This window comes from Sus scrofa, chromosome 1 (assembly GCF_000003025.6).
Source record: "Sus scrofa isolate TJ Tabasco breed Duroc chromosome 1, Sscrofa11.1, whole genome shotgun sequence".
In the NCBI taxonomy this organism is placed as follows: domain Eukaryota; kingdom Metazoa; phylum Chordata; class Mammalia; order Artiodactyla; family Suidae; genus Sus; species Sus scrofa.
Genome location: NC_010443.5, coordinates 118934553 through 118959167, shown reverse-complemented (window position 1 = coordinate 118959167; position 24615 = coordinate 118934553). Strand labels below are relative to the sequence as shown.

The 24615-nt window shown below is 42.3% G+C and overlaps 1 protein-coding gene across 3 annotated transcripts in view; it reads right to left on the bottom strand.

The window, feature by feature from the left end:
• The window catches only part of ONECUT1 (one cut homeobox 1), a 44741-nt gene continuing 21153 nt past the window's right edge, over window positions 1028-24615 (bottom strand). The window contains exon 2 of one of the 3 annotated variants that reach the window (XM_001928991.5): window positions 1028-9024. In XM_001928991.5, the coding sequence (XP_001929026.1) occupies window positions 8732-9024 (293 nt within the window). In that variant the 3' untranslated portion in view covers window positions 1028-8731. Of the gene's footprint in view, window positions 9025-19462; window positions 21662-24615 lie in introns of those variants that run through there. The other 2 variants (XM_005659590.3, XM_021095149.1) reach the window with 2 other exon arrangements.

Here is a 24615-nt window from a genome sequence, read left to right as displayed (position 1 = left end):
GGTTGCAGATTTGACTCTCATCTGGCATTGCTGTAGCTCTGGCGTAGGCCAGTGGCAAAAGCTCCAATTTAAGCCCTAGCCTGGGAACCTCCCTAAGCTGCAGGTTCAGCATGAAAAGGCAAAATAAATACATTAATTAATTAAATTAAATGGAGATCCTCTTCAGGGTCAACCCTCTGGACCACTAGAGAGGGTCCCATTCACATTTTATTCTACAGCTTTTTTCCTCCCTTCTTTTGGAGGATATAATGTAATTACTAGAATTATGTCAAGAAAATAGCCCTGCTCTTACATTTAAAACATCAAAAGCCTGATTTAGAAATTACCATTTTTCTTAAATTGTAAAATATCTGCCTTTTAAGATATTTACCAATCATTGTAAAATAGCTAAGATTTATTAAAGATTTGTCATATTCCAGACACTGTGCTAAGCTTTCCTTTTAATTTCTAATGCTTACAGCAACCCTGTAATATAGATATTTATCTCCATTTTACAGATGAGGAAACTGAGATTTAGGGACATTAAATAATTAAATTATTTGTCCAAAGTCACATAGCTAGTAATCAGCACAGCAGGACTTCCAAATCCAGTTTCCATTTTCCCTGAGCCAGGCATCTTAATTGATCAGTCTAGAGGATCCTAATTTCTCAGCCTATTAGCAATTTCCTAGCTCCACACACATACAACACAAACACACACACACACGCACAAGTTATTTTATTGCAGAGAACTTTTAAAGGCCATCCTCTCTAAAAATAATTTTAATTTCTTCTGAGAGTCAATCAGGTTAATATAAATAGCTAACATCTACAAATAGAATGTCCCACTTCCATTTAGAAACATCCTCCTGCTCCACTAGAGAACATCTCTTTCTCTTGTTCCAACTTAATTAATTTTTCTTTAAACCATGGCACTGGCCTGAGTTCTCAAACCTGTTGTCTTAACTTCATCCTTCATCCAAAGAAAATCACAAGTACTCACTGAGGATTGTAGAGAGAATAAAAACAAAAGGAGGCAAGAATTGTCTAAATTTAAAGTGCTGGAAAATCCAACATTTTATTTACTACATTTTGGTGACTACATAAATGCTGAAACATTTTAACACTGAAAAGCATGATGGCATCATCACTTGCTTTTTTTCTTTTTTTCTTTTTTCTTTTTTGCTTAGCAAACACAGCAGATGATATTGCACGGCATAAAGTGAGAACAGTAGCGAAGCTTTGAAAAAAAAGAAAGAAACCTTAATGCAGTACAGGAGATACTCATAAACAAACCAGAATAATGCCTAATGCATTACACTTTTTGTTGCTACACACAAAAATACAGAAGAAGCATTGGACAGAGAGAAAGAGAGACAAAATATTAGCAAACAACCATAACTGGGTACAATAATCATTTAGTCTGAAATGTAGATGCAACATAGAAACTACCACTGCTTTCTAATTGACAAAGAAAATGACAGCAACATTTGTCTTTTATCAAAAATCTTCTAAGCCCCTCATGGTTAGGTTTTAAAATTAATTATTTAATTATGTATTTAGCTTTTTTTTTTTTTTTTTTTTTTTTCATTGCTAAGGAAGAACTCCCTCTGCTCTTGGAAGATTTTCTACTCTACTGATCTTTTTTTTTTTTTTTTTAATTTATTTTTTTTAACCTGATGATTGTCTTAGGCACCCTCCTTACATAATAAACCATCAAGCTAACTTGAACAGGGAAACTGAGTCACACTCAAACTACAGCTAAGGTCAAAGGTGTACTGAAAATAGAAGATGGGGAAGGGACAGGTATCAGTGAGTGACAGATGGGCTGACTTCAGAAGGGACAAGAAACACAGGGAGATATGAAGACAACTACCGAAGCAAGTGGAAGACAATGTTTTAAGTTTATTTTTTTTTTTTAAAATACTTGTCACTTGGTTCAGACGGCAAATGTAAAATGAGCCCACAATGATTATGTAATAAATGCAGAACATACCACAAAAAAAATCGAGACTGACACGAAAACAGAAAACACAACATTGTGAATACAACTCTGTTCAGCGTTTCATTGCTGATGGTAAATGTCCTCCCTCAACCGTTTTCCTGGGCCTTCTAGAACTCACTGCACAGCATTTGTATTAAAAACAAAGAATTAATCAATGCTTTTCCACAGAGCACTGAATGGTCCTGCAACTCAGACCAGATTTATTGCCCTATTTAAAATACATAGCGAGTATAAAAAAGTCTCTAAGAAAATGTAACATTTGACCCAAAAGACTAAGCCCTCCCTTTCCTTGCCCACCCCAAACACCCCTGCAAAAGAAAATAAGGTAAAATTCTTGTACTGGGAGAAAAGATATTTACATCTATGGATTTATGCCATGTAATTGAAGCAACTTATTTTAGCAAAATAAAACAAAAGAGTGGGCACCGGGTCTTCTGAGGATGCCCTAGTCAGCTGAGAATTCTACATGTGCGCTGATGTGAAACAGGGCCAAGTCTCTGAACAGCCTTGATTACCAGCCTGGGGCAGGGACCATCTTTAGTGTGGACAAGAAAACTCATGGGAAGACAAAGAGTGAGAAGAAACACACTAAAATAGGTCTGAAGTTCATTCACCCCTGGAACTCTGAAATTTGAGAATTCTTCCAACTCTGGTTGGGAAGGGGGTAGAAGGTAGGGTGTTTGGGGTAGGGGAGGGGGTAATTGTGCGTAGTAGGTTACAAGAAAAAAGTGGGGAAGAATATACAGTCTTGCAATATTTTCTTAAATTTGATTGTGAATCAGGACTCAGCATTGTGTTTTGCGTCTTCCGTGGGTAGGCTAGAGAGGCAGGGGCTGGGTCAGCCCCTTCAGCTGGCCCTGAGCCTTGACTTCCTCTGTAAAGGTCATGATACCCTCTTAGTTCTGCCAGAGGAACTGTGTCTCCACGCCCTGTGCCCTGCCTTGAAGCAGTTCAGAAACTTGGTGAACTTAAGAGGATTTCCAAATTCAAGTTAGCTTGTCTCATTGAGTTTTTGTATTTTTCACTTCTCACGCCCGGGCCAATGGTTTAAAAAAAAAAGTAGCAAAGTATCTCACAAATGCCGGTGCTTTGAAACATGAAACAAGACAAATTCTTTGGAATTTCAGGTCTAACCTGCAAAATAATCTTTAAAAAAAAACTTAATAAATTAAAGGAAGAACACGGATAATACCTTTCTTTTAAGTGATAAAAAAGACTACCTTGAAACACCCATTTTGGCATGTACAGATTTTTTGAGGGGGGGAACCTGGCAGTGTTTACAACACACACTGAAGTGCCTGCTAAGAAAAGCTAAAGATACACCCTGCAGTTAAGAGAAGTTCTTGCTTTCAGCTTATCTTAGCATCAAACAAAAAAGATTGTAACATAAAGCTTTGGCCATTTCCATTCTACTATATACATTTTAAAAACTACACAGTCATAAATTAACACAGTGATTAAATAAGCTCATATAAAATGTAATTTAAATTAAGAAAAAAATCACAGCACATTATAGAGAAAAATAGGAACCAGTTTCACAAAAAAGAGATTATATATACTTTTTTTACCCTGTGGAAACAAATTTACTATGAAACACAAAAACTTCATAAGCAACCATCAAAACGAAAATCATTTCTTATTTCATTCTTGCATTTTTTACACAACTCTTAACCCACCTGGGGAACATTTCCAGAAATGAAGTCTTCCTTGAGCAACAGAGCAGTTCTGCCAAGAAAATAAACCCCAAACTGAAGTGGGGGTGGGGGTGGGGACATCCCAAACATACAAACTACAAAATAAATAAGAATTATAAAGTTTTTTTTTCAAAAGTAACCTTAACAATTATCAAACTAGTAAGTTCTGCCTTATCACATAGACTCTCTATACAACATAACCCTAAAACTTTATTACTATGAGGTATTTGGAGGAATTGGTAAAAGTGATGCACGGCCTGCCTGGTGAAGGGACTCGGTGAAGTGGGGGGGAATTTGAGAGGGAACAGGAAAAGGAGCTTTGGTTTATCAGCAAGAAATTGGGAAAAAGAAGTCATCCTTTGGTATCAAAGAAAGTTTCATTGCATGGTTGCACGGAAAAAGCACCACGGTGAATAATTATTCCTTTTTTTTTTTTTCATTAGTGGCCTTTCTAAGAGGCTGAGGTATTCAAAGAGTATAAGGTGAGAGAGGTCAACAGCGGTTTAACACTTTGGTTCAAGCAAGGCACTCGTCCTAGGAGTTTACAAAGTTTGCAACATGTTTGCCTAGAGATTTACAAGTAGAACTAGCAGTAATAAGAGTAGTATTTCCTAATGTTGTTATCATTATCGTATCATTATTATTAAGAATGAAGACAAGTTTATACACTGAGTGAAGAGTGAGGAGGAGAGAGGAGGTGGGAGAGGGGATGGGGTAGAGTTCCCTCTGCAGACCAAGGCCGTGCATGAAAATATCTTTGGTATTCTTTGGTATCATCAATGTGATTAAAATCACCAATGGAAATCGAGTGAGGTAGCGTCTTTGGTTCACACTATAAATAGTAGATCTTTACACTTTTTTTTTTTTTTTTTTTTTTTTTTTTTTTTTTTTTTTTTTTTTACACTTGGAAGTAGCTATTTCTTACCTTCTGCTCCTTTGTCCTTACTATTTAGGAAATAGTTACCGAATGTACTGTAAATCTAACCACACCACAAGAGTAATCCAGAAGGCCAATCGCATCTCAAAAGAGCCTCTGGTGTTTGAATGCACCCTAAACAACTAGATAGGAAAGGGAGAAGTGCTTTCTCTTTGTTTGCTAAATGCATAGTTTTCATCCTTTATGTACAAAGAAGGGAGGACCTTTCTTAGGGAAAATACCTTTATAGCTTGTGTGAAAATGTCCTAGGACTCTTTGGTATAGCAAAGTTTGCATTTAACCTGCAAAGACCGGTCGTTCGCCTGGGGTAGCAATGGGAGTGGCATGAGTCCAAAAGTAGCATAGGACTTTGACTTATTTTCTTGGAAAATTAAGTATGCTTTTGGGGGGCAGAGTGAATGACATATTCAGTTAGAACTTCTAAATTTCCCCACACATTTTCTTTGGTTCGGGGGCATCTATTCCAGCTGCATCCAGGGACTGCAATACTCAGGTCCTGACATGCAGAATTCTTTTACCTGAACAATTAATGATGTCTGGGCTTTGAGGGTGTCCAGACATCACACTTCCCAGTCTTTCTCTTGGCCCCCTTTCAGGGAAGCTTCCAGTCACGAGAGGACCTGAATGACTTATGACCCCAAACAATCTAACTTCCATTCTATCAAAAAAACAAACAAAGGAAAAACAAAACACATTATTTGAAGTTTGGGAATAAACAAGCATACAAGGAGAAGAGTGAGATATCTTTTCAGGTGAATTTTGCTAAAGAATTGAGAAATGATGGATGGACAAATGGCACGGGTCTGCTCTGTTGAGTGTGGTAGGTTAAGAAACCTGAGCCATAAATTAATGCTAAACTACACAAGAATGGAAGCATTTTATGTGTCAAAGCAGAAGCAATAAAAAAATCAGTCCTACATTATGTAATAACACGTATTGCTTGTGAGAAGCTGAGTTTGTCCATTAGGATTTCTAAAAAGCAAAGGTTGTGAGTTAAACAGTCAAGTAAAAAAATTGCTTTTCAGGCTCTGATTTGTGCATCTGTTAATGAGAAAATATATCTCTAGGCCCTGAAATTGCATAATGGGTGCAAATTCAATGCTGGTATGAAACTTATCTTTGGTGTTAGCAAATAGGATCACTGGTTATTTTTTCAAAAAATCATTATGGTAGGAATATTAAATCGTAGTAATAGTTTTTGAGACTGTGTCTACACAGTACCAAAATAATTGGTTGAAAATATAAGTCACAGTTGGATCACTCTGCTGGGGCTATACAGGAAATACAAAGCAAAAGATATGGTTGTCTAGATTCAACTTTTGTTTTTCCTGGGGTATTGAATTTGGTAAGATTGTGTGTAGACACAGCTTGAATTTCCCTGCATTTAAAATTCTCATGTTTCAAATAAGTAAGGCTTTCCTCCCTCCTAAATTATCAATACATTATATAGTTGTACTTCAGCCCCCTCCTTTCCTGGAGAGAGAGAGAAAAAGTTCATCAGTTTTTTCCTTCTCGTTTATGTCATTGACAAGATTACACTTTTAGCAAATCTCGAAGGGTGGCCATTTAAATGGTCTCTTTTAATAGCTGAACTATAATTGTGCCATATTTAGAAGGGAAAATTTAAAGCTGGAATTTGGGGTGAGATGAAAAGAAATACTAAGACAAAATATATCAAGGCAAATGCCCATTTCATCAAACGAGGAGTAGGTCTTGGTTTCCTTTTCTCATTCCACAGCAGACATGAAGGAGACAGGTGGTTTGCCAGGTTAGCCTGATCTTCCCAGATGCCTGCCTCTTTGAGTCCTGGACAGGATGCTGAGATTTGATCCTAAGGAGTTAGGTCTTGTGTCAAAATAGTTTAATTTTTTCTCTAGCATTTTAAGGAATCTCAACAAACAACTTATTGTTGAGATACCATTGAATTTTAGATTTCTAGTTAGGTGTGGTGATGAAGTGTACCCAGTTCTTTACCTACTAGTACAAAAGGCATCCACCTACATGAGTTACAGTTCAATTGAATCCAGAGAGAATTTTTCTGGGAATCAAGTTATTCACTTGGGTACTATCAGTACAACCATATTATTTTTTTTTTTTGCCTTGATTTCTAGAGCCCTGGTTAAATGATTTGGAAAAGTAGAAATTTAAAATTTTCATTTGGAAGTTCAGGTCTAGTTTTTATCTGTCCCTTTCAGCGAGTGGAATTATAGAATTTCCAGCTTAATGTAGTAGCAAGAAAGAATGTAGTATGCTTTGGAGGCTATGCTTAGTAAAATAAATAGCTTAATACCTATGGAACCCAAGGCTGGTCTGTCTTTCTGTCTGTCTGTCTTTCTTTCTTTCCTTTTTTTGCCTTTTAGGGCCCCACCCACAGCATAAGAAGGTTCCCAGGGTAGCGGTCGAATTGGAGCTGTAGCCACCAGCCTACACCACAGCCCAGCAACGTGGGGATCTGAGCCGCATCTGCAACCTACACCACAGCTCAAGGCAATGCCAGATCCTTAACCCACTGAGTGAAGCCAGGGATCAAACCCATAACCTCTTGGTTCCTAGTTGGATTTGTTTCCGCTGCACCATGACAGGAACTCCCCAAGGTCTTGTTTTCCACTAGAACTCTTGCTTTTTCTAAGCAGTTCTACAATTTCTCGGTTACACCTGCTATTTTTATTCATGTCCATGTTACAAAATGTCTAGGATTGGCAATTAAATCAGTTTGATTGTATTTTCAAGATGATTATAAATACTGGATAGTTCATTTTAATAATAATGTTGGTCTGCTTATTTTGTGTATTTATATTTTAAAGAGGTATTTGGTGTCAAATGCTCAAAGTAAATATAAGTCAAATTAACCTCAGTAGGAGGTCCTTTATTCAGTGGCCTTTAACTCAAAATCATGACTTTGAACACATTTTCTAATTTGGTTAACTGTCCTGTTAAATTTAGTTTTCTAAGTTTACAAATGAGTCCTGCTTTGGGAGAATCCCCAGGTTTTCTCAGCTATGAACAGATTATGAAATTATGTCTACATGTCTACTTAAGTGACATTTATGTGTCCCAAAAGGGAGTGTGCCATCTGGATGAACATGTATCCTGCATGGACCTCTCCGTTGTGATATTAATTGCTTCCCTGAAGCTACATTCTTTCTTGCCAGTTCTGAAAACTAATATTTCAAATGCTTCAAGAGTCATAAATAATAGTTGTGATTCTACGTGGCATGTGGATTACAGCTAGATCAGTTCATATGTATAACTTTACATAGTATCTTGTGTAAAAATAGCTTTGGTTATTAAAATCATTGCAATAAAATACCTGCACTATAATATTAAGTGTGTTCTTTGGTACCTAGATGATTTTCTTTTTTCATGGATGGACTCTTGTTTCATTTCTTACAAAATATCTGAACATTCCTTAACAAACAAAGAGAATGCACTGGTTTAGGTGTCATTCAAATTTCTTTGCTGGGTTTGAATCTGCATTTAGGTTGCAGACCTGGCAGGTTCAAACGCTAGGCTAGACGAGCAAAATCACACTCCTAATCCAATGAACTCAGACAACCCCACACTATGCTGGTTGCACTCCTACAGCACAACCCTTCCTGAAGACCAGCCCTGCCTAAGTTCCTAACCACTGGTGGTGGTGGTGGTGGTGGTGGTGGTGGTGGTGGTGGTGGTGTGTGTGTGGGTGGGTGTATATGTATATTCACGCACAGACCCATACACAGTACAGAGACACCATAACACCTTCATGGCGCGGTGGAACAGATGAGAACGTCTGATCTTAAAGATGTCCACTCAATGGCTCAAAATCACTATGCTCCAAACCACGAAACAGCCAAGCACAGCGAGGATGATCATGGACTGAAGGTGTACGATCCAGTGGTGTTTTCCCGCTCATAATTTTTCTTGCCAAGTCATCGCCTGGCCGAAGTGTGTGTCTCCGAACAAAGTCAGAATGCAGTGAGCTAAGTCTTTGGTTTCTTTGGACTATAAATAACACTTTTTTTTTTTCTTCAAATATTTCTAAGTATAAACCTGCTATCTTGAGGTCCTGGTCTTTAAAAATTTTTTTCTTTATTTAAAGCTTTTCCACCGAGGTTTCAGTTTGTGGTTATTCCTTCATGCTTTGGTACAAGTGCTTGATGAAGAAGATGAGTTGCCTGAATTGGAGCTGCCCTCGTCCTGCCACTTGTCCAGACTCCTCCTCCTCGCATTCATGAAGAAGTTGCTGACGGTGCTCAGCTCCAACCCCAGCTGCTGGGAAATGGTGATTTGCAATTCTTTGGATGGACGTTTATTTTCCTTGAATATTGCATGTAGAGTTCGACGCTGGACATCTGTGAAGACCAACCTGGGCTTTTTGGGGGTGTTGCCTCTATCCTTCCCATGTTCTTGCTCTTTCCTTTTGCATGCTGTAAAGAAACACAGAGGGTGTTAGAACAGGATGCCTGGTAGAATTGAGAATAGAAAGGCACAGCCCATAAAACTGACAGGCCTTCCCCATGGCCACTTTCTGTTTGCTGACCTCTGTTTTTAGCACCATCATGGGCTGGGAAGGAAGCCTAACAAAAGCCTGGAGAATGAGGAGGAGGTGGGGTTCTGAGTCCTGGCTTGGGTCCTCTCCTTGACAAATATGGGAATTTTGCTTTGGTAAATCAATTAACCTACCATCTGGGTTTCAGAGTCCTCATCTTCAGAATGCTAGATTCTAGCTAAATGAACTTATTGGTTTTGTTGTTGTTGTTGTTGTCATCTTTTTAGGGCCACACTTGTGGCATATGGAGGTTCTCAGGCTAGCAGTCCAATCAGAGCTGTAGCTGCCCTCCTACGCCACTGACACAGCAACGCCAGATCCGAGCCACGTCTGCGACCTACACCACAGCTCGTGGCAATGCCAGCGAGGCCAGGGATCGAACCTACATCCTCATTGTTACTAGTCAGATTCGTTTCCAGTGAGCCATGCCAGGAACTCCTAAATGAACTTATTGTTTGAATTTTTGTATCACTATCTACAAAGTGGAAATAAGAGTAGCTACCTTGCTGGGTTGTGGTAAGTCTGTATGAAATAGTACATGTAAACATTGATATTAACTGGAATGCTTTACAAATGAAAAGTCAGAGTTCCCATAGTGGCTCAGTGGTTAACGAGTCCGACTAGGAACCATGAGGTTGAGGGTTTGATCCCTGGCCTCGCTCAGTGGGTTAAGGATCCGGCATTGCTGTGAGCTGTGGTGTAGGTTGCAGATGCAGCTCAGATCCAACTGTGGCTCTGGTGTAGTCTGGCAGCTACAGCTCCGATTAGACCCCTAGCCTTGGAATTTACATATGCTGCAGGTGTGGCCCCAGCAAAGAAAAAAAAAAAATTGCAAATGAAAAGTTCTATCACCTAGAAGAGGTTGTAGTGCTCCAAGAATTTATGGTCTGCTGCTGGTAGAATACTATGAGCCCAACTGAGTGTCTGGAAACCAAATAAAAAGGAATTGTATTTTTCCCCTAATGATCTTTTTTTTTGTCTCCTGGGGAACTCTGTATCTATAAGATAACTCTGTATGGAGTGTCCTGCTATGCACTTCAAAAGGCCTTCCACTGGTTCTTTGGAGGAACCAGGACTTATGGAGCTGTGGTGAAACCTGGTTCCTCCCACTTGGACTAAACCTGTCACGTTAGCCGTGTTCACCTTCGGAGTCTCCCTCTGCCTCCTTTTTCTTCTTCACGAAAGTCTTGCTCTCGAAGTCCCCCTCTTCCCTTTCATCTCCCACTGAGAGGGTGCATTCCCTGCACATGGCTTTTGGTCTGTATCATGATGCTGCCTCCTGGCTGCTAGAGCTCTTCCCAGGCTGGCCCTTCCGTCTCCAGGGTTTGCTGCAGGATCAGGGCCTCCTCATCTCAGATGCTGGACTCCTCTTTCTAGCCTAATGTGTCTCACTGGCTTCCATCTGCCAAAGGAGGGTTGAATTGCTAACTTCTCCCTCCTCTCTCCTTCACTGTCCCCTCCATTGGTGAATCCCTGCAGCCATCCCCAAATAAGCAGGCAACTCAAGTAAAAACAGTGCTCTGGTTATACTAATTCAATGGTAAGACAAGGCTCCTGGGCCCTAATTCCAGTCAGACTTCTGCCCTCCACCGCCCCGGGTAGTTGTTCTGGAGCTGCCATTGCTATCTTCCCATCTGGCTGGATTTGCTCTGACAGGTACACCAGCTCCAGTGAAAGGCAGACAGGACATCTTTCTGGTGAAGGTAGGGACTGCTGCTCTTTCATATGGCCTCCAGCTGGCTGCCCTGCCTGTTGCTATCTCCTGCTCCCCCTCCTGTCCTTTGGTATTGCAGCTTCTCAATTCCTTTCCAGATGGTTCACCAGCTCTGGCTAGAAGCAGCCTCTATGCTCTCCCCAGGTAGCGCCGCTCTTCTGCTTGCCACTGCCTTTCATTCCTAGTTGCTCCACAACTTGGATTCCTGAGTTCCCCTAAAGAATTTTGGTGCCCATTAGCACAAATTAGCTCAGCAATCAGAGCAGCTAAAGAGCCAATGGGTAAAGGCTGAAGAAACCTCCAGCTTTCAGAATCCAATCTAGGGGTCTCCAAATTTTTTAAAACATGTGCTACTTAGTGAAACATGTTTTGAGTATTACACCCCTTTATATTATTTCTTTATAAATGATATGGATGTGTTATCATACTACTATATTACAAATGTTATAAAGCATAGGCAAAATATAGAAATTGTTAAAGGGGTAAAATACAATAAATAGACATAGAAATTCTCTTCTACAGGTGCATTAGCTTGCCCAAGCCCCAGCGTGCATTTACCTCACTCCAGGGACCACAGGTCCAAAATATTAGGAAATATAAGAATAGGAATTTAAGAATGGACACAAGGGGAGACCTCTGTCATAAGAGAGATTTTTAAGCCAGTCAGCTCTTCTGGTACATTTTATAACATCTTGTAGATCACTAGCTATGTCCTTTGCCCACCATGATGGACGGCGTCAACATAATGGGTAAGATTTATTAAACACCCAGGTCCCTCAGAGCACTGAGCTATACATACTGAACTAGATGAGAGTCCCTAAGTAGAGTCCCTCCCCCAGGGACTCATGGCCCTCACAGGGCGGCTAGATCAAATTAAAAAAAAATTCTGCTAGACTAAGTCTAGTTAGTTTGAGTCAGTCCATGTAGACACAGCTTTACATAATATTGATGCCCATGGCTGACTGATTCATTCAGTTACATTCAAAAATAAATATAACACGCTTTTTTCTTAAAGAGGTCAGTCTTAGGAGGTTACATAAGCAAATAAATGCAAAAATATAAAAAGAGCATACAGGATATTGGCTCTGCTTGAGGATGTTAAGAAAGGCGTCACAGAGGAGGGGCGCTGCTGCCAGGAGCTAAGTGTTGAGCAGGAGTTTGCTAGTGAGAGAAGTGGAAAAACTCGCTCCAGCAGGGGGAGCAGCATTCATGAAGGACTGATAAGTATGAGGAGATTGGGGGTGGGGCAAGAGTGCATGCAAGGAGGAAATCTGTGGGGGACAAGCCTTCACAGGTACAGATGAGATTTGTAGTTATGGTTTTGAGTAAGGGTGTTGTGTGATTAAATTTGGCATTAGAAAAAACCCTTTGGTGGTGGTGTAGGGGATGAATTGGAAAGCCCTAACCCTAACCCTAACCCTAACCCTAACCCTAACCCTAACCCTAACCCAGGGTTAGGGACAAGGATGCTGTGGTATTTCACCCTGACCTTCCACCCATCACCTGCCCTCAGGACTAAGGCACTCATTCTTGCACCCACCAGAGGAGGCTAGTGACTCTCAGGTGAGGTCCCTGGGAACTACCCTTGGTTTAAAGGGTATGCCACCCTGGGGTGGGGTGGAGGACTGGCTACATCTAGGAGCAGTGGATGGAGTAGAGGATGGGGGCATGGAGGGTAGAGGCTAAAGACAGTGGGAATATATTAGTTTAAGACTCCCCTGTCCCAACACATTGCATCAAGTTGGAATAACTCTGAAGGGTTATCCAGTTCCAGAGCACCCTATAGGATTGGTTGAGGCTGTTTTGCAACTATATCAAAGTTCATCATCTCTATCTACCTGGTCTTACTTCCTTCATGTCCCCCAACAGGGGTTAATCCCCATAGTTCTCCAGGATAACCTTCCTGCATGCCAGTCTCAGAAACTCAGAGTCTGTTTCTCAGAAAAATCTAAGCTAAGACAGAAAGCAGTTAGAAAACCAGCGTAATGAGGACCCTAAACTAGAAAATAGCAGTTGAAGATGGAAAATAGGGAGCAAATTTAAGAGCTTCTTGGAAGGGAGGATCAAGAGGAATTAATAACCATGACCTGGCTGGGAGGATAGAGTTCAGATCCTCTCTCAGGTTTCTGATTGGATAATAGTAATGGGGCCATTAGGGAATGCAGATGGAGAAGAGAGTTTTATGAGAGCAGTAATCACTTCTATGTGGGACAAATTGCATTTGAAGTGCTTGTTGGACATTCTGTTAAAGATCTCCAATAGGTGGTTGTCCAGCAGACAGCAGGATATATGGGGCCTGGAGCTCAGGGGAGAGGTCTGGGTTGGGAATATAGACTGGGAAGCCATTAGGACTCTAGATGGTAAATTACAAAGAATGCATACCTATGGAAAAATAAATAGCTGAGCATCAGGTGCAGACTTAACTTATTTATCATTCCAAAGGCAGAACTAAGGGAAATTACAAAGAGATACCCATTTTCTACCTAATCAGGATATTTAAATAACTTTATTGTGGTCCTTAGTATTTGGCAGGACTGGGTGAGCTGAAGCTACTCCAGAGCCAGCATTTCCCAAACCAAGAGACATGATATTGTCTCAAATAGGAGTTACTTGAAAAGATGATTTACAGGGTAAGTACATTTAGAAAAACCTACTCTGGAGTTCCACAGCAGAAACAAATCTGACTAGGGACTATGAGGTTTCTGGTTCGATCCCTGGCCTTGCTCAGTGGATTAAGGATCCAGCATTGCCGTGAGCTGTGGTTTAGGTCGCAGACATGGCTCAGATCTGGTGTTGCTGTGGCTCTGGTATAGGCTGGCAGCACCAGCTCCAATTAGACCCCTAGCCTGGAAACCTCCATATGCCACGGGTGCAGCCCTAGAAGGACAAAAGACAAAAAAGAAAAAAAAGAGAAAAACCTACTCTATATAACCTTCTCCTCAAAATGCATAATATGTGTTAGCACATAAATTTATGCTTCCCAAATTTATTTAATTCCAAAACCCATATGGTAGAGACTGTCTATTAATGTCTTGTATAATACTTCTGCTGGGGAAGTGCAGTTTAGAAGTTCCTGCCCTGAACTCTCAAGCATTGCAGACATCAAATGTTGAAACCTGGAAAGTGGGATTTTCCTGGAGCAAGGAGACTAGCCGACTCATCTGTCTCTTCAGGACATGCTTGGCATAGTGCCTGGCCATATGGGGAGCTCAGTACTTACATATTTACTAGATGGGGTGTCTATGACTAGATGTATCACTAGATGTGATCATTGGGTAACCTCAGCAAGGCAGCTAGCTGAAGCAACCCACACAAACAAAATTCCATGCTTCTGGAAGCTTGTACAGAATTATCATTGTGAGACCTGTTAAGAGAACATGAATGAGAGCGATGCTGTGGCATTTCCATGGAATCTATTTCAGGGTAGAGATTACTCACTATAAGGTTAGGAAACCACCAATTGGGTGTTGTAAGAATCCACACAAGTGTGCAAAATCGAGAGAGATTGAGTATGTAAGGGAGTAGGAGTGGAGACTGACAATAGGAACTGCTACATAGGAAACAGCATTGCATGTATTTTATGCAAAAGTTATACTTTTTGTGTGGATGTACGGTTTTTTGGTTGTTTTTTTTGTTTGTTTGTTTGTTTTTACAGCCGCACTTGCAGCATATGGAAGTTCCTGGGCTAGGGGCCGAACTGGAGCTGCAGCTGCCAACCTACACTACAATCAGGGCAACACCAGTTCTGAACCATGTCTGCGATGTACACTGCAGTTTTTGGCAACATTGGATCCTTAACCCATGGAGGGAGGCCAGGGATCAAACCTGCAACCTCATGGACACTATGTCAAGTTCTTAACTCACTGAGCCACAACGGGAACTCTAAGGTGTACAGTTTTCATAAAAAATATAGAGGTAGTTGGAGTTCCCGTCATGGCTCAGTGGTTAACGAATCTGACTAGGAACCATGAGGTTGCAGGTTCAATTCCTGGCCTTGTTCAGTGGGTTGAGGATCCGGCCTTGCCATGGGCTATGGCGTAGGTCGCAGACGCGGCTTGGATCCTGAGTTGCTGTGGCTCTGGTGTAGGCCAGATTGGACCCCTAGCCTGGAACCTCTATATGCTGTGGGTGCGGCCCCAGAAAGGACCGAAAAAAAAAAAAAATACAGAGGTAGTTATCATAGAACTGGATTAAAAGGAAGAAGACTCAACTTGCATGTGAAGGGTAGTACTAAAGAGGAAGAAGACTTGTCATGAGTCACCCCCATGAAGGTGTGACGATACATTTGCAGGATGCAGTGGCAAAGTGTAGTGGGGCTGTCTCAAGTGATTTCGATCTTCTCTGGGAGTGAGGTCACCTATAGTCAGTACGACATGGGAAATGGAAGCAGGTATGGAAGACGGTAAAAGGCAAAGCACGATTTTGCGCACCACAAGAATGAAAGATTATAAAGAATTTTTTTTTAAAGACAATGCATGAGGATGTGGGTAAAAGGACAAGCTCTCATTTCGGGCAGGACTGGGGCCTTTGCTTTGTTCTCTATACTTGGCAATATAGAGCCAAGAGTATTAGAAGAAATATGAATTCTGCAGAATGTTGAAAGGCATTCCATGAACAATGAGTTGTGAGGTCAGGCAGTTTGGGACATGTTAACTAATGATTAAACAAACTTCTTTAATGCAGGACTTCTCAGAGCCTTTAATATGCTAATGTGCACTGATACTTTCTAGCTTATAGGATCTCCCAAACTTATTTGATTAAGCAACTCTTTATTCAGGGGATTTTCTCTCAGAAATGGCATTGCTTAGAAAAGCATCTCTCAAAATGAGGTTGCCAGACCCATCCTGGTCTATAAATTGGTATTGACCTGAAGCAAGTTCAGAAAATTGAGAATAAGCAACTAGAAAATATTATTGCAATTTGATATTGCTGCAACATTCTGTGAGTATTGTTCTAGTGATATATTTTTATTGTATTATCAAAACTATTGGTCCAGGACACATGGAAATTAGAAACAAAAAACTAGTCCTTTACCACATAGAATTCAAGAAGGCTTATTTTAGAAAACATTTTAGGAGTTCCCATTGTGTCCCAGCAGAAATGAATCCAACTAGGAACCATGAGGTTGCAGGTTCAATCCCCCAGTGGGTTAAGGATCTGGCTTTGACGTGGACTGTGGTGTAGGTTGCAGATGTGGCTCGGATCCTGCATTGCTGTGGCTGTGGCGTAAGCTGGTAGCTGTAGTAGCACTGATTGGACCCCTAGCCTGGGGACCTCCTTGTGCTGCTGGTGTGGCCCTAAAAAGGAAAAAAAAAAAAGAAGAAAAAAGAAAACATTTTATAAAATATGGATATAGCAACATCCTAGAATTAGCAGTCAGCTAAGCACTGGTCTATCAACTTATATCCATTCTCCTGATTTAATGACACAAAGGGCTGCCTATCGACCATGCAAAAGTCTGCCAAGAATTAGTCTACAAATAAACAGGCACAGACATGTGGGCCTGGGAGACATTTATAAGGCCAAATGGATGTATAATACAACTTCTTAGATGAACTTGGGCTCGCAGGACACAAGCTCAAGTCCCAGCTCTGTGGTCACTGACAGATGTGTGATCTTGGGCAAGTTCCTCACCTTCTGGAGCTTTAGTTTACTCATCTGAGAAAACAGAGAATAATAGCTTTCTCTCCTCACAGGATTATAATAAGTATTAAATAATAGAAGATATGTTGAAGTGATTGTTAAAACTATAAGCCCTTAAGAAATGATCCAGATGTTTGAAAATTAATTTTCTGATCCTTTCTTTCTTTTTTGGTCAAGGTGCAAGTATAAACATTGAATTTACACCACAAGCTCGAGGCTTTGCTCTATCTCTAGCTTGTGGTATAAACTTGGACACATCACTTGATCTCTTTGTCTGCATTCTTTCAATAAGCAGGCTGTGTTCTAAGGCCCCTGGGGGATTGAAAGCCCCGTGAGTCAATGAATACTCCCCTGCAGTGGCTCTTCTGGTTTCCAAAGTCTAATATTATCTCAGTTAAAAATTTTCCAGGGTATCCTTACTCTGTATTTTAGAATATATAGCCACTATGTTGACTCGTTCATAGCATCTTCTGCATCCTTACAGCTTCTCAAAAAAATCAGGTAATGGCTCTGCAGGGACACCAGCCAGATCTGCAAATAGTCCAGATCCATGTTTATCTGAATGAAGTGGATCAAATATAAATTCGCATTCTTCACAATTGCTCCAATCTTGTGAGTGTTAGAGATTAAAACAATAACAATAGCAGCAACCGAAGACCCGCCTAGGTCTTTGCATCATTAAAGAATAGGTACTTTATATTTTTACTAGTTTCTACTTTTTCATTAAAATTGTAGGAAAATTTCCTTAACTTGCTTCCTGAGTTTCTTGAAGCAATATTTGCCCCAGAGTGGGTTGCTTCACATAGAACAGATCGTGGATTAGAGGAGGGTGTCTTGTTGGGGGGCAGTAGTATTTGTTTTGGCATGTCCTTATGGAAAGTACACCAGGGGGGCTAGGTACAATGAAGGTGTACTAGATATTCCCAGTCTATGTGGAAGGAAGTTTCTGTAAAAAGCATTGCTCTAGTTGTCAGAAATTTGGGGTTTTGGATCTAGCTCTGTCATTAACTAGGTGAATGGCTGGGTTAAATCCCTTAACCAATCCTAGGTCCAGGTTCCTTAATTATATAATGAAGGGATTTGACTAAATAACTTATTGTCCCTTTTAGGCACTGCCCTACAACTTAATGTGTATAAAGAGCTTTCAACCTCACTCCAGGGGGAGAATGTACAGGTCAGGCAGCACTATTGGTTTCTACATCATAAACGGGCACCTGAAGAAGTGTGAGGGCTGAACTGTTCATTCTAGGTAGAGCTGGGCCCCCCCTCCAGGCCACACTCCCTCTTTTGTCAGAGTATTCCTGTGCCATCACCTCCATCTCGCTTCTGGCAGGTGCTGGGGAGAGAAGACCTTTGGAGCAGAGCACCTGCAGAGGAGTTGGGAAAGGGGTGAGCTTAGTAAACAATATTCCCAGGTAAGTTCAGAAAATTGAACTTTATAAATTGCAATCACAATTTGTAAAGGTCCTTTAGAAAATTCTAGCTTATTTTAGTTCCTCTAAAGAGGAATGTGGAGAAGTGTGTGTGTTTTGGGGAGGTGGCTGGCAGCAGAGACAGAGAAGTGAAAATCAGGGACTGGCACACTTCCAGGGAACCCACAGAATCTGCTAGAATAAGATAGGGATGGAGCCAGATGGATGGTAAGCCATAGGTCTGTCACTTTAGAAACCTTATTTAATTTTAGCAACAGCTCAGTGAGATATCACATTTAGTAGGAAATTTGGGAATTTAACCTGAGGAGAGGACAGTTTTGGTCTCAAAGTCAGAATAAAGTAGGTGGATGAGGAGTTCTCTGGTGGTTCAGCAGGTTAAGGATCCAGCATTGTCACCCCTGTGGCATGCGTTTAACTTTTGGCTTGGGAACTTCTGCATGCTGCAAGTGTGGCCAAAAAAACAAAAACAAACAAACAAAAAAAGGAAGCAGGATGAAAGGAATGCAGTCCTCTGAGGAAGGACCAGGTGTGGGTGATTCAAATTAGATTTATTTGGTGGTCTGACTCTAACAGAATGAGGAAGGAGACTGTATGCCTCACAGATTCAACAATCACACGTGGCTTTCACCCTGAGAGTCCTTACACTGAGGCCAGATTCTTTCTCCCTCCACACAACTGCCGGAGGGTCTGCTGTTCTGACGAGATTGCCCGGGAGCGGGGCCAGGAAGCAGTAAGGGGAAGGCTGGGATTCCAGGGCACAGTGAAACTGCCTTGTCATCTAAAGACTGTTGCATTTTAAAGGGCGCCTGATGGAGACCCAGTGTCTCCCGGTAAAGTCAGAGGCCAGTGTTGAGAACTGCAACCTGTAGGGCCTAGTGCCTGTGATGTCCCAAGTCATGCAGGGGAGGTCCAGCCTGGCTTTGAGAGAGGAAGGTCCAGGCAAATGCTGGGACCCTCCCTCAGCTCCTCTGCTGCTCCAGTGCCTCAGAGGCCGGTAGGGTACACTGAGAAGGCAAAAGCACACCCTGAGGTTCTAGCCTGACTCTTGACCAACTTGGCAGGGACATCCCTGCATATTCTGCTCAGGAGAGCCTGGGGCTTCAGGGGTAGAGGAAAAGGATGAAAAAACAGCTGGGCCAGGAGAGGCAAAACCATAGGGATGGAAAGTAGTTGGTGGTTGCCCATGACTGAGTAGGTAGTGGGGGAAATGGGGGTGACCGCTAATGGGTTTAGGGTTCCTTTTTAGGGGAGGAGATAAAAAGTTCTAAAATTGATTGTGGTGATGGCTACACAGCTCTGTGAGTATACTAAAAACCACTTATACACTTTTTTCTTTTTACAGCTGCACCTGCAGCATACGGAAGTGCCCACGCTAGGGGTCGAATCGGAGCTGCAGCTGCTGGCCTACGCCACAGCCATAGCAACACTAGATCTGAGCTGCAATTCCTGATCCTTAACCCACTGAGCGAAGCCAGGAGCTGAACCTTCATCCTCACGGACGCTATGTTGGGTTCTTAACCTGCTGAGCCACAATGGGAACTCCTACTTATACATTTTAAATAATAAAATATGTGTATGTAAATTATATGTTAATAAACATGTTCAAGAACAACATTGTGGGGCACACTTCCAGGGTAAGCCTCTACTCTCACTCCCCACTTGCCACTGAGAAGAAACCACCTCTGGACTGTGGACAGGAGAGGGTTGCTGTTCATGTCTGCTGAGCCCCCTCCTGACAGCTGGGGCTAGTTTTCAAAGTAAACTCTCCAAGACAGCACATGTATGTGGAGGAGAAAGCATGTGAATAAAACAGATTTCACTAAGACAAGAATAGGGGAACCATGGGAGTGAACACAGCAGGTCCCTGAGCCCATTTTACAGCCCAGGACCCACCCTGTGGTGATCAAAGAGCTGGTAGGTGGGCCTCCACAGCTTTAGGATTTCTCTTTTTTTTTGGCTGTGCCCACAGCATGAGAAAGTTCCTGGGCCAGGGATCGAATCCACGCCACAGCAGTGACAATGCCAGATTCTTAACCCATTGAGATACCAGGGAATTCCCACGGCTTCAGGATTAGAGCTCAAACTCCCAGAATGCTGGGTCATAATGTTACCTGCTTTGCCTTGAGTAATTTTGCTGTCCTATGCATATTTTTATAAGCCAGGCCTCCAGTTGTTGGAGGGATAAGGCAGCTTTCAAGTGACAAATTTAGAGGACATAGTACAAAGTATAATTTGAAAAGCAACTCCAGTGAGTTCTCACTGAGATAACCAAGGGTAGCCTTTACACAGGGAGGGTGCTCTGGCACTGATTGGGAACTATGATGCCCAGGAGAAGGGGGTGGGGCCGATACAAACTGTTGGGCACAACCTAGCTGTGTGATGTTTGTGGGTAGCTCAAGCACCTATGGAAAGTCTTCTGGGTACAGGCATGGAACACCTAGTAAAAACACAAAAAGAGCAGACATTCTAAGTCAAGAATGATGACTATAACTCATTCCTTTATCTTGCTTTAAGGTGGTTAAACACCTCCATTAAAACATCCCATGTGATCCCCACAGAACTCAGGTGGGGTAGAAATGGTTTTATGTCTTTTTCTATAGATAAAGGAATGTCAGAGAGGTTAGGTGACTTGCCTCATGGCACATAGCTGGTTAATTGGGGGACCTGCAACTTCACTATGTCTTGGAGGCAGCATGGTGGACACATCATGATTAAATAGGGGCATCTTGTGAGGGGAGCCTGGGGGAACCCACAGCCACGGTAAGTGGAACAGTTGGCCAGCCAGAACTGCCTGGCTATGGGCGAAAAGACCACAGTTGGCCCACACAGGAAAGTGGGCTGCCATGAAGTTGAGATGTAGGGAGTTAAGGCAGTGAAGGGGAGGGAAGACCCAGGCATCCCTGGGAGACAGACCAGAGTGAGTCTCATTTCAGTAGGGCTGCAGAGGAGCACTGGACTCTGTCTCCATGTGGATGTTGGCTTTGAGAGGAAGCTGAAGGAAACTGAGCCAACCCGAAGGAAAAGAAAGATGAGGAGCAGCTAAAGCAAGAGAGGTCTGCTCCATTAACCTCAGGCTGGAAAATTCACTCAAACCCCTCACCCCTCACCCCATTTACTTCTATAACTGAGCTGTCCAGAGCAGAAACATGCCTTCTCATACTCTGCTGCCTGGAGGCCTTCTAGAAACAGTGAATAAAATATTTACATCAACTTCTCTTCCCTAGGGAAAGCTCCATAGCTATAGCCAAAGAGGTAGGGTTATTGGACTTTGCGATCAAAGGAAGGATGGGCCTGGGAGGGATGGAGCCCCACACCTGTATCACCTAACAATGTCTTTCAACAACAATGGGAAGCAGGTGCTATTATATCTCTAGTTTATCAAAACTTTGAGGCTCAAAGGGATTGGCCCAAGGTCACCCGGCCTGTAAATGATGGAGCTGGGATCAGAGCCAGGGCAGGGCCTGGTGGTGGTGTGCTGCAGGTGACAGCGTAGGGGGGGTGATGGTGTGGAAGAGGTGATGGTGTGGAGGGGGTGGTGGTGTGGAGAAGGTGGTTCTTGGAGATTCTTCAGGCACAGACTGGAAGGACATCAGAGAAATCACACCAGCTTTCATGGTCCATGGCCCCTGAAACAGCTGTTTTCATGTGATTCTAGATTTAGTTCTTCTCCCCATAAGCTTTGTTCTCTCTCATTTCTTCTGTGTTCCCTCTGGTACATGCTGAACCTGAGATGGAAAGGTGATCTGAGAATCCTGTTGAATAAATGCATTTTCATACCCCTGTGATACTTGTATTATCTTCTCACTGGCTATTTATGCTCACATATACACATTTTCCTGGGTACAAGCCCAAGCTTTTTGAGACTCACCGCAAGAAACACAACCACCTGTCCCTTCCCTCCTCCAAGCATTTCCCCTGCATTGCAGCTTCAAAAGAACCCATGGAAAGAAAAGTTCAGCCTTGTGCTGGCTCCATCAGTAGGTAATGAAAGGTAACATGGCTCCTTTTTTTTTTTTTGGCTGCACCCACGGCATGAGGAAGTTGCTGGGCTGGGGATGAAATCCATGCCACAGCAGTGACAATGCCAGATCTTTAACCCACCAAGCCACCAGGGAATTCTGGTCATGCGGCTCTTTAATGAAAGACTGGCTCAGGAATTCTGATTTTTAAATTCTTAAACTTCTGTTAATGCCTGATCTGTTGGGGTTTTATTACATCAGTCTCCCTCATCTTAAAGAGCCCCTCAATAGTTTGGGCCCCAATAACTGGAAATATGTGATATTGATGCCCTAGTTATGATGGTGATTCTGCAAAACAGTCAAAACAAATGGCAGCCCTGATGAATTACATGCTTATTATGCATTATTATCTCATGCAGGCCTATTGTGAATTGTAAGTCTTAGTTTATTGATCCTATTTCTGTAATTAATAGCCATATATAACACTTTATAATAGTCACAGTAATTGAAAGTTATAAAATTGAATTCCTTCAAATATAACCTATAATTTTGACTTTCTGCTAAGTCATCAGACACTTTTCACAGTTAATTTCAAATGAATGGTTTTCTTCGTTTGCATTTCTGGAGGGTTGTCTGTAGAGTCAATTGTAAAATGCTATTCTCCCAACAACACATATGATAGGGATGGAGTAAGATAGTTACACAGGTAGTGGTAGAAGTCCCAATAAGGGAAGATAGATAGAGGGGGAAGCCTAGGGAGCTTTGAGAGATCACTGTGGGTTGGGGGGGCCATCAGAACGAGGCAGCCTTGCTTGACTAGTGGAGGTACGAGACATGTCTCAGGTCATTGGATAGGGGATGGGGTGAGGCCTGCATTCAGGTTTAGATTAAGGGCAGGAGTTTCAGTACCACCCTTCTGTTGATTTGAATAAGCACCATGACAGTCCTAATTTGACCTTACAGGGTCAACTACTGGATACAAAGGAGGAGCTACTACTCAAAAAAGAGGACGAGGTGGTCTTTTCCCACTTCCCACTTCCCTTAGATGATAAAAATGTAGCCCACCTAATCCTCAGGGCAGGGCCTCTTTGCCTGCCTGCTTGCAACTCTCACAAGTGTCTTATCTAATAAGTGTCTTATCTTGCCTATCACTTTGTCCCTCACTGAATTAATTCTGCGCTGAGACACAAAGACCCTGAACCTCAGTAAGTCCAGGCACTGGGTGAGTGATTCTAATTTAAAAACTATGGGTTCAAGTCCCAATCTGGGTTCTGGCTAGGTTCAAGTCATAGTGTTGTCAGTTTCACATGCATTATAGAATTGGCCTCACCAGCATCTTCAGAAAGCCTGAGAGGAAAGCCCTTGGTGGCTGCTCCATCATGACATTCAAGAACCTCAGCCCTCTGACCCCAACCACTGTTCCCATCTCGCTTTCACAGATACCCACCCACCAACCACAATGAGCTACACTGCTCAGAAGTCAGTCCTAAATGCACTATAAACATTCACACCTCTATTCCTTTGCTCCAGCCGTTCCCTCACCCAAAATATACTTTCTTCTCTTTCTTTTCCCTATGCAATCAAGGCCTAGTTCAAGCATCTCATTTTCTTTTTGTTGTCTTTTTAGGGCTGCACCCTCGGCATAAGGAAGTTCCCAGGCTAGGGGTCCAATTGGAGCTGTAGCTGCCCACCTATACCACAGGAACAGCAACATCAGATCTGAGCCTCATCTGCGACCTACACCACTGCTCACCACAACGCCAGATCCTTAACCCACTGAGCTAGGCCAGGGATCGAACCCGTGTCCTCATGGAAGCTAGTGGGGTTTGCTAATCGCTGAGCCACGATGGGAACAACAAGCATCTCATTTTCTTTTCTTTCTTTTCTTTTTCTTTCTTTCTTTCTTTCTTTCTTTCTTTCTTTCTTTCTTTCTTTCTTTCTTTCTTTCTTTCTTTCTTTCTTTCCTTTTTTTTTTGGTCTTTTTGCCTTTTCTAGGGCCGCTCTCGCTCTCGTGGCACATGGAGATTCCCAGGCTAGGGGTCTAATCGGAGCTGTAGCTGCCAGCCTACACCAGAGCCACAGCAATGAGGGATTTGAGCCTCGTCTGGAACCTACACCACAGCTTACGGCAATGCCAGATCCTTAACCCACTAAGCAAGGCCAGGGATCGAACCCACAACCTTATGGTTCCTAGTCGGATTCGTTAACTCCTGCACCACGACAGGAACTCCGCATCTCATTTTCTATTAAGGTTTCTCCACCCCCCTCTCATCCAGGGAAAAATGTTGTCTCCTATGTCCGCAGAGTTCCCCAGACAATGAGCTATTACCTACTCATCTTTCTCACTAGCCCATGAGTTCTGAAAGAATAGACCACGCAGTATTTCTTTAGTATAGTCTGCATCCTTGTTGAATAAATAAGTTGGATTTGACCCCTTAGAAAATGGGGAGACATCCAAGACACAAGTCCTTTTAAAGTCCCCAGGTGACTCTAACACCATGGTTCTCAAAACTGAGAAACAGTATTGAGTGTACAAGCTTGAGTCATTTGAACACCTTGTTAAGATGAAGATCCTGATCCAGCAGGTCTGGGCAGAGCCTGAGATTCTGCACATTGAACAAGCTTTCTGAGGTGATGCTTGGTTGCTGGTCCAGGATGGCACTCTGAGTAACCAGGGTCTAGAGTCCAGAGTAGGAATTTTAAGGTGTGGATCAAATACA